The 15,204-nt window shown below is 46.6% G+C and overlaps 1 protein-coding gene across 1 annotated transcript in view; it reads right to left on the bottom strand.

Moving 5' to 3' along the window:
* Positions 1–15,204, bottom strand: part of LOC140406451 (uncharacterized) — a 76,315-nt gene that overhangs the window by 32,252 nt on the left and 28,859 nt on the right. The window contains exon 2 of the mRNA XM_072494490.1: positions 185–334. Coding sequence (XP_072350591.1) covers positions 185–334 — 150 coding nt within the window. The remainder of the gene's footprint in view (positions 1–184; positions 335–15,204) is intronic.

Genomic DNA, 15,204 nt, shown 5'->3' on the forward strand with positions numbered 1-15,204 from the left:
ACCTGAACCCTGGATCCAAACCACAGGACGACCCCAGAATGACCCACTGTCACGACCCTGCCCCCCCCCCCCCCCGGGCCTCATCCTGAGATCCAGGGCCCCAACACTGAGACTACCAGACCGACCCCGACTCTGGAACTCAACCCCGGACCCATGTGGATTTTTGTCGATGGTGAATACTTACAAAGCCGATGGGGAAAGCAAGAGCTGCGAAAAGCCAGTCTTGGAGAGCACTGATCCTCAGGCACAATCGCTGCACACGTTTACCATGCTGAGGGAGGAGCCACACCAGGTCTGTGAGGACACACACTCCAAAATATGTGGTCTGCAGAATCTAGAGAGAAAATATCAATCAGCTTCACCAGCATTTTACATGAGACAAGGGGTCTAGCTAACAATAATCTGATGGTGCAGAGAAAGGGGAGAGTTGTGAGGCCAAGGGGAATAGAAACAAAGAACAATACAGCACAGGAACAGGCCCTTTGGCCCTCCAAGCCTGCGCTGATCACGTGTCCTATCTTGACCAACCGCCTGTATCCTTCAAACCCTGTCTGTTCATGTGCCTACATCGATACATAGAAGAGCAGGAGGTGGTCTTTTGGCCCTTCGAACCTGCTCCGCTATTTATTACAATCATGGCTGATCATCCAACTAAATAGCCTAATCCTGCTTTCTCCCCAAGTGCTATATCTAGCCACCTCTTGACCCCTGGTTCATCCATCATTGGTAACATCTTCCCTGCTTCTACCCTGTCTAGTCCCGTTAGAATTTAATAAGTCTCTATGAGATCCCCCCTCATTCTTCTGAACTCCAGCCAGAACAATCCTGACTACCAGTCAATCTCTCCTCATATGACAGTCCCACCATCCCTGGAATCAGTCTCGTAAACCTTCGCTGCACTCCCTCGAGAGCAAGATCATCCTTCCTCAGAAAAGGAGACCAAAACATACACAATATTCTAGGTGTGGCCTCACCAATGCCCAGTATAATTGCAGCAACACATCCCTGCTTCTGTACTCGAAACCTGTCGCAATGAAGGCCAACATACCATTAGCCTTCTTTACCACTTGCTGCACCTGCATGCTTACCTTCAGCGGCTGGTGCACAAGGACTCCCAGGTCCCGCTGCACACTCCCCTCTCCCAATTCACAATCATTCAGGTAGTAATCTGCATTCCTGTTTTTGCTCCAAAGTGAATAACCTCACACTTATTCAAATTACACTGCATCTGCCATTGATTTGCCCACTCGCCCAACCTGTCCAGATCTTGCTGTAGGATCCCTGCATCGTCACAATTCACCCTCCCACCTAATTTGGTATCATCTGCAAACTTTGAGACGTTACATTTTGTTCCTTCATCCAAATTATTAATATATATTGTGAATAGCTGGGGTCCCAGCACCGATCCGTGTGGCACCCCACTAGTTACTGCCTGCCAATTTGAAAAGGATCCATTAATTTCTACTCTTCATTTCCGCTCTGCCAACCAGTTTTCTCTCCACCGCAATACATTTTCCCCAATCCCATGCGCTTTAATTTTGCACGATAATCTCATGCGGGACTTTGTCAAACGCCTTCTGAAAGTCCAAATATACCAAATCAACTGGCTTCCCCTTGTCAACTGTACTGGGTGCATCTTGAAATAATTCCAACAGATTTGTCAAGCATGATTTCCCTTCATAAATCCATGCTGACTCTGGCTGATCCTGCCATTGCTTTCTAAATGTTCCACTATCAAGTCCTTGATAATGGATTCAAGAATTTTCCCCCCAACGTTGTTAGACTTACTGGTCTATAATTCCCTGCTTTCACTCTACCTCCCTTTTTGAATATTGGAAAGACGCGAGCTACCATCCAAACTGCAGGGACTGTTCCAGTCTCTAGAATCCCAGAAGATGGGCGGCACGGTAGCACAGTGGTTAGCACAGTTGCTCCACAGCTCCAGGGTCCCAGGTTCGATTCCCGGCTTGGGTCACTGTCTGTGCGGTGTCTGCACATTCTCCCAGTGTCCGCGTGGGTTTCCTCCGGGCGCTCCGGTTTCCTCCCACAATCCAAAGATATGCGGGTTAGGTGGATTAGCCATGTTAAATTCCCCTTAGTGTCCAAAAAGGTTAGGTGGGGTTACTGGGATAGGGTGGAAGCATGGGCTTAAGTGGGGTGCTCTTTCCAAGGGCCTGTGCAGACTCGATGGGCCGACTGACCTCCTTCTGCACTGTAAAATTCTATGACCACCAATGCATCCACTATTTCCAGAGCCACCCCCCCTTAAGCACTCTGGGATGCAAATTCTCAGGCCCTGGGGATTTATCCGCCGTCAATCCCATCAATTTTCCCAGCACCATTTCTCTACTAAGGCTGATCTCCCTCAGTTCTTCCCTCGCACTAAACCCTTCAATCTCCAATATCCAGATAAGTCTTAAAGGTCACTAACGCCTCTGCCTCAACCACCTCACTTGGCAATGCATTCCACCACCGCCCACTGTGTAAAAAACTTCCCCCGCACATCTCCACTGAACCTATCCCCCCCCACCCCCCACCTCACCTTTAGCTTGTGCCCCCTTGTAATTTACAATTCCGCCCTGGGGAAAAGTCTCCAAATGTTCACCCTATCTATACCCCTAACAATTTTATAAACTTCTATCAGGTAGGATTCTGGGAAAGTCAGGATGTCCATTCGGATTGTGGTTCAGTGAGCCACCCGATGTGGAGAGGGAGGACCTCCTTATGAACCTGATCCTGGGTCTGGTGTTGCTAACTTTTGGTTGGCTCAATTGGCTCTGTTTTATAACCTTTGCTCTAGAGTCGCCAGGTATCTTTATACCGCCACGAGGTGCAAGCTCAAGTAATGATCAATAACTCAACACACCAATCAGTAAGATTCACATCAAAACACATGTATTATACACAGTAAATCACTACTCATACATAAACTCTACTTTCTAGGCTATTCTTATCACTAAAAGGCCTATGCTTAGCTTCGGACTGGCCCACCAGGTCAGGGGAACAAATGGCCTTTCGTTCAGGTCCTGAGTCTGCAGGATTCAAAAGCTGGTATGGACTGGCAGCTAGGAGCGCCTATCTCGTAGCGAGCGTTGACTGGAGACTTACTTGGTTGATGCGGCAGCTTGGACAGGTCACTCTCACTGGTTGATTCAAGTTGCTGAGTGACCCTGCCAAAGAAGAACAATTTGAACTTGGGGGCTTTACTTTATAGTCCCCAGGGGCTTCCCGCCCTTCGGGGCGGACCCCGTACCTGGTTCCAAGTGATTGGACTACTTTCCGATCACTTGGATCGATTTCTCCAATGCTGGAGTGGTTCCCTGATCGCTGGGCGGTCCCCAAGTGTCTGTTGGCCTCCCTTTGTCTTGGCTCCTGCTGGCGCCGAGGAGTCTGGCTTGGCTTTATTCACCTTAACTGTTGCGATTGTGCCCTGGAATCGCTCATTACTATGCAGATGGTTGCTGCATTACTATGCAGATGGCTGCTGGTTTCAGTGCTGTCTGGTTCCTTACAGGTTTCAATACACATGATTTCTGTATTTGCTAGTCTTTGCCTGTGTTGGCTGAAATTCCCTTCAGCCTTTGCGGTTCTCCATTTTAAGTCGGGAAGTGGCCAACTCAGGTGGCTACACTGGCCAAACTTAGCATAAACAAGTCCAGACAGCGAGCGACCGAGGGAATTATCCAACATGACTGTCTACCCCACTCCTGCGGTTACATTTGTGGCCGGGTGTCCCCGAGAGGGAGCATGCAATGTCCATGGGTACCATCGAGGCTTTCCATGGCAGCTGGGTCCCACAGGGCCTGGGGTGCTTTATCAGCCCTTTTAATCACGTTTTAGTTTGATGTTTTATTTTCATTTCCGGTTTGTCTTTTTTAATGGTAGTATCCCTTTAAGGGGTAGCCCAACCGTGAGACTGCCTGTGAACGACTTGTATTTGTGAAGTACAGAATTGGACTGTCTCGGCCGCCTCTCCGATTGCTGGAGGAATAAAGACCTTGGAACACTGAGATAAGTGTGACAAACATTATGCAAACATATCATGCTCTCGTGAAAGATACAATATGGGTTATCCCACATATTTTGAGGTAAGGGATGACATAAGGATATTGGTGAGAAAGGATTGGGCCTCAGAAAGTCATGAAGCACAATCAATTTATTTATTTTGTAAAAAAACATTTTTATTTTTATAAATTTAGTGTACCCAATTCATTTTTTCGAATTAAGGGGCAATTTAGCATGGCCAATCCACCTAGCATGCACATCTTTGGGTTGTGGGGGCGAAACCCACGCAAACACGGGGAGAATGTGCAAACTCCACACGGACAGTGACCCAGAGCCGGGATCGAACCTGGGACCTCGGCACCGTGAGGCTGCAATACTAACCACTGCGCCACCGTGCTTCCCTAAGCACAATCAATTTAGATGAAAATTAGGAATAGGAAAAGTCAGAAAACACTAGCAAGAGTATCTTATGGGCTCCCTAATCATAGTCATACCATTGGACAAAGCATTAAACAAGAAATCATTGATGCCAGTAATACAAAAAAAAAATGTAATAATTGTAGAATTTACTCAAGTAAATTAGGACAATCAAATTGTAAGAATGGTTCAGAAGATGAGTTTGTAGAATACCTTGGTGACAGTTTCCTGGCTGACTCAGGAGAAAGCGATCTTAGTATTGTGTAATGAAGCTGGGTTAATTAATGTCATGGTAAAAGATAATGGAACTAGTGATCATAATACCATTCAATTGCATGCAAAATTCTGGCTCAAGGGGTCGAGTGGCCTCCTTCTGTCCCTCATTTGTATGTATGTTTGTTGTATGTAACAAAGCGCAGCAAGATACACCCATCCAAGCCTCATTCAGGAAGATTAAAAGAAGAAGTTTTTAAAAGTTGCAAAAAAAAAAAAAAAAAACAGTAGCAACTCTGAGGATTGGGAAAGTTTTAGAAACCAGCAAAATGATTGTAAAAGGGGGAAAGGGTGAGAATAAACTAGCCAAAAATATAAAAAATACTAGATTTATAAATGACTAGATTTATAAATATATAAAAAGGAAGAGAGCAGCTAAAGTGCATGTTGGTCTCTTAGAAGCAGAGACAGGAGAAATCATCAGAGATGTTGAACAAATATTTTCTGCCTGTCTTCACAGTAGAAGACACAAGTACGATACCAGAAATAGACGATAACCTTGGGGCTAAAACGAGTGATCAGCAAAGATGAAGTATTGCAGAAACTCAAATAACTGAAATCTAAACTGTGGAGAGGACAGAGAAAGCTGCAAAGAGATGGACAGGTGAAGTTGGTGGGCAACATGAAATGTAATGAAGGGATGTATGAAGTTATTCACTATGGTCATTAGAACAAGCAAGCAGGTTCAGAACAGGGTTGGTACAGAGTAAAGCTTCCTGTAACCAGTCCTCACAAATACTGCCAGGCCAGGTTCAGTATGGGGTTAGGTACAGAGTAATGCTCCATGCCTACTGTGCCCATTAACTCCACCAACAACAGGCTCAGTATGGGGTTAGATACAGAGTAAAGCTCCCTCTATGCTGTCGCCATCAAACACTCCCAGGACAAGGACAGCACAGGGTAAGATCCAGAGAAAGCTCCCTCTCTATAATCCCCATGAAAAGCGCCCAGGGCAGGAACAGCATGGGTTAGATACAGAGTACAGCTCCCGTTATACTGTTGAGGATTGTCAGAGGATACAGCAGGACATGGATAGGTTGGAGAATTGGGCAGAGAAATGGAAAATGGAGGTTAATCTGGACAAATGTGAGGTAATACATTTTGGTAGGTTTAGAGGGGAAATATACCATGAATGGCAAAACTGAGGAATACAGAAAGTCAGAGAGATCTGGGCGTGCAGGTCCACAGATCTTTGAAGGTGACAACACAAGTGGATAAGATAGTCAAGAAAGCATACAAAATTCTTGCCTTCACAGGGCATAGAGTATAAAAACTGGCAAGTCATGCTACAGTTGTATAGAACCTTGGTGAGGTCGCACTTGGAAAATTGCCCACAATTCTGGTCGTCTGGTCTGGAAGGTGTCAGCTATGTGGAGAGGCTGAATAGATTCGGACTGTTTTCATTAGAAAGACGGAGGCTGAGGGGTGACCTGATAGAGGTCTACAAGATTATGAGGGACATGGATAGAGTGGATGGGTAGGCACTCTTTTCCAGGGTGGAGCGGTCAGTCGCCAGGGGGCATAGGTCTAAGGTCCGTGGGGCAACGTTTAGAGGAGATGTGCGAGCTAGGTTTTTTTACGCAGAGGCTGCCGAGTGCCTGCAACGCGCTGCCAGGCGAGGTTGAGGAAGCAGAAACATTAACGGGATTCAAAAGGCATCTTGACAAACACATGGATAGGATAGGTACAGAGGGATACATAGATACATAGAAGATAGGAGCAGGAGGAGGCCTTTTGGCCCTTCGATCCTGCTCTGCCATTCATCACGATCATGGCTGATCATCCAACTCAATAGCCTAATCCTGATTTCTCCCCATAGCCTTTGATCCCAATCTCCCCAAGTGTGATATCCAGCCACCTCTTGAATATATTCAAAGTTTTCGCATCAACTACTTCCTGTGGTAATGAATTCCATAGGCTCAGCACTCTGTGAAGAAATATCTCCTTATCTCTGTCTAAAATGGTTTACCCTGAATCCTCAGGCTGTGACCCCTGGTTCTGGACACACCCATCATTGGTAACATCTTCCCTGCATCTACCCTGTCTAGTCCTGTTAGAATTTTATAAGTCTCTATGAGATTCCCCCCTCATTCTTCTGAACTCCAGCAAGAATAATCCCAACCTATTCAATCTCTCCTCACATGACAGTCCCGCCATCCCTCGTATCAGTCGAGTAAACCTTCGCTGCACTCCCTCGAGAGCAAGATCATCCTTCCTCAGAAAAGGAGACCAAAACCTTATACACAATATTCTAGGTGTGGCCTCACCAAGGCCCTGTACAATTGCAGCAACACATCCCTGCTTCTATACTCGAAACCTCTTGCAATGAAGGGCAACATACCATTAGCCTTCTTTACCATCTGCTGCACCTGCATGCTTACCTTCAGTGAATGATGCACAAGGACATCCATGTCCCGCTGAACACTCTCCTCTCCCAATTTACAACCATTCAGGTAGTAATCTGCATTCCTGTTTTTGCTTCCAAAATGAATAACCTCACACTTATCCAAATTATACTGCATCTGCCATTGGTTTGCCCACTCGCCCAACCTGTTCAGATCTTGCTGTGGGATCCCTGCATCCTCGTCACAATTCACTGTCATAATTTTTACGGCACAAGGTAGTGCTGAGGGTTTTGGCAAAGGTTGGTATCATGACCAGTGCAGGCTTGGAGGGCCAAATGCCTGTTCCCGTCCTGTATTGGTCTTTGTTATCCTGTCCACATCAAACATTCCCAAGACAGGTCTGGAACTGTATTAGATAGAGTATAGCTCCCTCGACACTGACCCAATCAAACACTCCCAGGCAAGTTCAGCACGGGGTTAGATGCAGAGTAAAGCTCCCTCTACGCTATCCCATTAAACACTCCCAGGGCAGGTACAGAATGCGGTTAGATAAAGTAAAGCCCCCTCTACACTGTCCACATCAAAACCTCACAGGACAGTTACAGCACGGGGTCAGATACAGAGTAAAGCTCCCTATCAAACACTCCAAGGAATGATTCAGCCAGGGGTGAGATACAAAGTAAAGTTACCTGTATACTGTCCCTATCAAACGCTCGCAGGAAAGGTTCAGGACAGGGTTAGATACAGAGTAAAGCACCCTGCACACTGTCCCCATCAAACATTCCCAGGACAGGTTCAACATGGGGTAAAATACGGTAAAGCTCCCTCGGCACTGTCCCATCAAGGGGTTAGACCCAGAGTAAAGCACTAAAAAAAAAGAGGGAACTAGAGAATAGGGCCAGTTGGACTCAAGGGAAGAGCACGCAGGGTGATGTTGCAAAACACATCAGGACTTGGTTGAGGGAGGGACAGTATTGGCAGCTAAACGTTCCAGGATTTGAATGTTTCAGGCGGGATGTAAAAGGGGTGGGGGTGTTGCATGGACTGTAGTGGCGAGAAACGCAGTCTTCCGGATTAGTTCGTGATTATGGGGAATTGCTTGGATAACACGAGTGATCCAGGCAGTCCATTGCAAATATTATGCGATATTTATCCAGATAAAGCGAGAGATTTTAGGAAAATGTCAGCATCTTTAAGGAAGAAATTGGGTGACGAATGGCCACTAGGGGGCACTAAAGACCTGGACATCATTAAGAAAATTCAGGGAGAAATCTGGAAAAAGGGCCAAAGTATGAAAGCAAAAGAATTAATTGGATTATGGAGACAATATTGTAAAGAGGAGAGGGATAAGATCATGTTATCAAGAAAATGCCCTTAAAATGGGGATTCCAATTAGTGAAGGGGGGAAACCAGAAAACTCTGGAGATCTTGAAAAAGGAGTGTGCATTCAGAAAACGCACAAGTCAAGAGAGGGTGGACTCGAGTTTTAAAAATGGGCTACGTAGTTCAATGGCTGGCCTTGCATTGACAGACGCAGATGATGACCTAGAGAATTGGACCATGTCGGCTAGAGTCCCGTCTGCACCAGTAGCATTGTCTGCACTAATTCCAGAACCACCAAGGTATCATTATTTATATCCAGTCACTGCTCCCCAGATTCAAATCAAGCCAGCCTCTCCAGCCCCTTCGGTTGATAGCGTGGGTCTATTTCAGCATCTTCACCATCTGTTAGAGAAGGGGAGCTCTATTCAACAAGCCCAGTTAGCTCTAGGACCCGATCTCAGACAATGAGAGAGGGGCCTGATCCTATCCAGAAACAATTACGCATACCTCCTAGATCCCTTAAGACCGATATGGTAGGACAGAAAAGTATGAGAACAAAGAAAGAGGAGGGGAATGGTTCTGAGGAGCCGGAACTCTTCCTTTCGGAAGGGAAGGACGTCGAAGTCTTTGAAGGGCCAGAGGAATCCGCTAAAGCGCCCCCTAGTGAGACTCTGAGACAGTTGCCGATTAGGAAAATACCCAACCCTGATGCTGCAAAAGCAGCAGCCCAGCCCACGATAGACGTTTATTTCCCATGGAGACCCAGTGAGATGATGGCTATTCTGGCTGCAATCCCAGACAGGAAGAAATCTACTGCTGCTTTCGTGGACTATCTGAGAACTACCATCTCATTTTATCAAGCTGATTCAAGGGACCTCTGAGCCCTAGTCCAGCAGGTTTTAACCCTAGCAGAGCACTGCAGTCATCTCAACCACCAGGGCCCATGGTATTCGAGGCAAGGTACTAACATGGATTGACGATTGGCTGTCAGGCAGAAGGCAGAGAGTTGGGATAAAAGGTTCTTTTTCGGAATGGCAACTGGTGACGAGTGGTGTCCCGCAGGGTTCAGTGTTGGGGCCACAGCTGTTCTCTTTATATATTAACGATCTAGATGACGGGACTGGGAGCATTCTGGCTAAGTTTGCCGATGATACAAAGATAGGTGGAGGGGCAGGTAGTATGGAGGAGGTGGGGAGGCTGCAGAAAGATTTAGACAGTTTAGGAGAGTGGTCCAAGAAATGGCTGATGAAATTCAACGTGGGCAAGTGCGAGGTCTTGCACTTTGGAAAAAATAGAGGCATGGACTATTTTCTAAACGGTGACAAAATTCATAATGCTGAAGTGCAAAGGGACTTGGGAGTCCTAGTCCAGGATTCTCTAAAGGTAAACTTGCAGGTTGAGTCCGTAATTAAGAAAGCAAATGCAATGTTGTCATTTATCTCAAGAGGCTTGGAATATAAAAGCAGGGATGTACTTCTGAAGCTTTATAAAGCATTAGTTAGGCCCCATTTAGAATACTGTGAGCAATTTTGGGCCCCACACCTCAGGAAGGACATACTGGCACTGGAGCAGGTCCAGCAGAGATTCACACGGATGACCCCAGGAATGGTAGACCTAACATACGATGAACGTCTGAGGATCCTGGGATTATATTCATTGGAGTTTAGGAGGTTGAGGGGAGATATAATAGAAACTTACAAGATAATGAATGGCTTAGACAGGGTGGACGGAGGGAAGTTGTTTCCATTAGCAGGGGAGACTAGGACCCGGGGGCACAGCCTTAGAATAAAAGGGAGTCACTTCAGAACAGAGATGATGAGAGATTTCTTCAGCCAGAGAGTGGTGGATCTGTGGAATTCATTGCCACAGAGGGTGGTGGAGGCTGGGACGTTGAGTGTCTTTAAGACAGAAGTTGATAAATTCTTGATTTCTCGAGGAATTAAGGGCTATGGAGAGAGAGCGGGTAAATGGAGTTGAAATCAGCCATGATTGAATGGTGGAGTGGACTCGATGGGCCAAATGGCCTTACTTCCGCTCCTATGTCTTATGGTCTTAATTATGTTAGCCACGCCACACTTCAGCAAGCCCATGCTTTGGACGATGATAGACGGGCACAAATCCTGAATGCGTTGAATGTCACATTTCAAAAGCCCATAAACATTTCTGCTATCTTAGACCTCAAACCTAAAAATACTGAAGAGCCAGAGGAATTTCTGGAACGTTTTAATGAAATCTACCGTGGGCAGTCAGGCGACTTGCCGTATCAAAATGGTCAGAATTCCCCTCAATATTGTGCTATGTTAATGCATTGCCTACAACCTTTTGTGGCTACTGCCGTGAAATGTAATGACATGAATTGGACAGAGAACGACCCTTCTCAGGTGGCCCGGGCAGTCAGATTTTATTGGAAGGAGGGTGTAGGCCAGGAAGGAGGATCAGTTACAAGATTAAGACTGAGTATGTAATGAAAAAGGATGATCTGAGACCCCAACCAGCGGCAGATACGGTGGCTTACCAGCTGGAACCCCAATATTGTGACCTTGGGTGGGTGGATCAACACGGGGGAGGATATCAAACCCACCCAAATGGACCCTCAGCTCCTCTTTATGGCCCACGTTATGCACCAACAGCTTTACAACTGCCGCCCCCTCTGAGGGGCCATTGGTCTACTGGGAAGAGAGGACGGGGCAGATATAGAGGGAACAATACATGTTTTAATTGTGGCCGTGCAGATCACTGGCATCAGGAATGCCCCTTTAAAAGACGGGCAGCAGGAGACTACCCGACCCAAAGGAGGGGGTACCCACCAAGGGAGGACAGTCGAGGTACACCGACTTCTCCCAGGCAAACCCTTTCCCAACACAAGATTGACTAGCTAATTTAGTCATAAGGACTCTCCAATCGGACAGGGAACCTATTATTTCTCTGCAGATAGGAGATCAACACTGACCATTTGTAATCTACACTGGAGCAGCCATGTCTTCGGTGCAATCATAACTTCGACTACCGTTATCTGATCACACGCAGCATTTGTCGGGGTTCCAAGTACAGGTGTGTGAGTATCCTATTTCTGAACCTGTGACAGTCACTTATGAGAATAAGTCTGCAGATCATCAGTTTGTGGTGACTACTGGATTGGACTGTAACTTGTTGGCCCGAGATTTACTGTGTATCTTCCAGCTACAGCGCAGAGACGAAGGGGTAATGGTTCAATCATGGAGGATGAGACAACAGTGCTATATTTCTATCACACCCCAGTGGTGGACGTTAGACATTGAACATTCACTGCACCACGTTACCCTGGCCTATGACAGAACAGGGAGTTGGAGGACAAACACCGGCTGTTAATTGGGACCGAATGGCCAGTCAAGATTACAGCCACAGTCACGGGAAAAGAAGGTAGAGCCTTTTTGTTACAATACCACCACATTTATGGCCACAGTCAGATTCTGTGGGCCCTCATATTACACGTCAGGTCCACGACCAGTACCATGCCAAGGATCTGGGGCCTATGGTAAGGAGGGCAGTGGATCATTCAGATCCAACAGAATACGCACTTCAAGTCATGCCAGACGGCACTTCCATAAAATATTTTGAGGTCCCTGTAACGATTAACACTCTACTTCAGCATCACCTGGGACGTGTCGTTTTGGAATATGCCAACCCACAGGTCTGGGCGGAATACCCATCACAAGTGGGACAGGCAAATGTTACACCCATTAAGGTAACGATTAAGGACCATGTAACGCTGCTTTCCATTCGGCAATACCCCCTGAAACCCCAAGCTGCCCCGTCTATAGACAAATTAATCAGAGAGCTGTTGCAACGGGGTATTCTGGTCCCTTGCCAATCAGAATGTAACACCCCCAACTTGCTGTGCCTAAACCAGCTGAACCAGACCAGTACCGATTAGTACAGGATTTACGTTCAATCAATGCCATCGCACAGCCACTACATGCTCTCGTCCCTAATCCTGCCCACATACTGGCTCAAATTCCAGCTCGAGCCCGGGTCTTCGCCATAGTTGACCTCCAGCACGCTTTCTTTGCCCTTCCACTCGCATCTGAAAGCCCATATTTGTTTGCCTTCACTTACAATGGACAGCAGTATACTTGGACCCGATTGCCTCAGGGGTTCGTCAACTCACCTACGCTCTTCGCCAGATGTCTGCAGACCCAACTCCAGGTCTTGACATTGCAGCATGGTTCCACTCTAGTGCAGTATGTAGATGACATATTGGTAGCGAGTCCCGACAAGCCCAGTAAAAGGGATGATGTGATCCAGTTAGAATTATAGAATCATAGAAGTTTACAGCATGGAAACAGGCCCTTCGTCCCAACCAGTCCATGCCGCCCAGTTTTTACCATTAAGCTAGTCCCAGTTGCCCGCACTTGGCCCATAACCCTCTATACCCATCTTACCCATGTAACTATCTAAATGCTTTTTAAAAGACACAATTGTACCCGCCTCTACTACTACCTCTAGCAGCACATTCCAGACACTCACTACCCTCTGAGTGAAGAAATTGCCCCTCTGGGCCCTTCTGAATCTCTCCCCTCTCACCTTAAACCTATGCCCTCTAGTTTTAGACTCCCCTACCTTTGGGAAAAGATGTTGACTATCTACCTTATCTATTCTCCTCATTATTTTATAGACCTCTATAAGATCAGCCCTAAGCTTCCTACGCTCCAGGGAAAAAAGTCCCAGTCTATCCAGCCTCTCCTTATAACTCGAACCATCAAGTCCCGGTAACATCCTAGTAAATCTTTTCTGCACTCTTTCTAGTTTAATAATATCTTTTCTATAATAGGGTGACCAGAACTGCACACAGTATTCCAAGTGTGGCCGTACCAATGTCTTGTACAACTTCAACAAGACGTCCCAACTCCTGTATTCAATGTTCTGACCAATGAAACCAAGCATGCCGAATGCCTTCTTCACCACCCTGTCCACCTGCGACTCCACCTTCAAGGAGCTATGAACCTGTACTCCTAGATCTCTTTGTTCTATAACTCTCCCCAACACCATACCATTAACTGAGTAGGTCCTGGCCTGATTCGATCTGCCAAAATGCATCACCTCACATTTATCTAAATTAAACTCCATCTGCCATTCGTCGGCCCACTGGCCTAATTGATCAAGATCCCGTTGCAATCCTAGATAACCTTCTTCACTATCCACTGTGCCTTGGTGTCATCTGCAAACTTACTATATTAAAATTCTCATCCAAATCATTAATATAAATCACAAATAACAGTGGACCCAGCACCGATCCCTGAGGCACACCACTGGTCACAGGCCTCCAGTTTGAAAAACAACCCTCTACAACCACCCTCTGTCTTCTGTCGTCCAGCCAATTTTGAATCCAATTGGCAACCTCACCCTGGATCCCGTAAGCTTTAACCTTCTGCAACAACCTACCATGCGGTACCTTGTCAAAGGCTTTGCTAAAGTCCATGTAGACAACACTGCCCCGAATCAGTCCTTGCCTCTCTAAATGCTTGTAGATCCGGTCTCTCAGAATACCTTCTAGCAACTTACCTACTACTGACGTTAGGCTCACCGGTCTGTAGTTCCCAGGCTTTTCCCTGCTGCCTTTCTTGAACAAGGGCACAACATTCGCCACTCTCCAATCTTCAGGCACCTCACCTGTGGCTGCCGATGATTCAAATATCTCTGTTAGGGGACCCGCAATTTCCTCCCTAGCCTCCCTCAACATCCTGGGATACATTTCATCAGGTCCCGGGGATTTATCTACCTTGATGCGCTTTAAGACTTCCAGCACCTCCTCCTCTGTAATATGCACACTTCTCAAGACATCACTATTTATTTCCCTTAGTTTCCTAACATCCATGCCTTTCTCCACCGTGAATACCGATGAGAAATATTCATTCAGGATCTCACCCAACTCTTATTAAACCACCTATCCTCATTGGGTTATGTTGTTTCACAATCAAAGGTCCTGTTGGCTCAGACAAAGGTCAAGTTCTTAGGAGTTTTACTTACAGCCACAGAAAGAAGTCTCAAACCCAGTAGGATTGAACCAATATGCCAATTCCCTGCCCCTACCACAGCCAAGGAGGTCCGTCATTGGCTGGGTATGGTGAATTATTGTAGGCAGTGGATACCAAACATCGCTGTCTATACAAAGCTGCTGACGCCTTACACTAGTGAAGGGGGGAATTTTACTCTCACCACCGAGGCACTCAAAGCCTTCCGTTGCCTGAAGCAGGCCTTGTTACATGTACCGGCCCTCGGTAGGCTCCTGTACGACCGGCCGATCCAGATATACTGTGCTGTTCTGTAAGGATGTTCAACAGCGGTACTCACCCAGCAACATGGGGACAAGCACCGGCCCGTCGCATATTACTCTTCCAAACTTGATCCAGTGGCGTTGGGCCACCCTGTTTGCACCCAGATCCTGGCAGCGATATACAATAGTTTGCAGGCTGCTGCCAATCTAACTCTCCAACAGGATATTACGGTGTACAGGTCCTACTCGGTCATCGCACTATTGGGGCAACTGCAGACTCAGCATCTTACCGCAGCTCGTCAGAATAGGTATGAAATATACCTTTTAAACAATCCACGTCTGACATTTAAATACTGTACCACTATCAATCCAGCCTGTTTTCTGACCATGAAGATGCACCTGGATGCCAAGACTGTTTAGCCTTGATTCAGGAAACTACCACAATAAGGGAAGATCTGAGCGATATTCCGTTAGAACAACCTGACATGATCATGTATGTTGATGGCAGTGCATTAATAAGCCCCACTGGCCGGAGACTGTCCGGTTACGCAATCGTAGATCAGGATGGTCTGATTCCAGAAGCGGCCG

The sequence above is a fragment of the Scyliorhinus torazame genome, unplaced genomic scaffold (genome assembly GCF_047496885.1).
Source record: "Scyliorhinus torazame isolate Kashiwa2021f unplaced genomic scaffold, sScyTor2.1 scaffold_540, whole genome shotgun sequence".
In the NCBI taxonomy this organism is placed as follows: domain Eukaryota; kingdom Metazoa; phylum Chordata; class Chondrichthyes; order Carcharhiniformes; family Scyliorhinidae; genus Scyliorhinus; species Scyliorhinus torazame.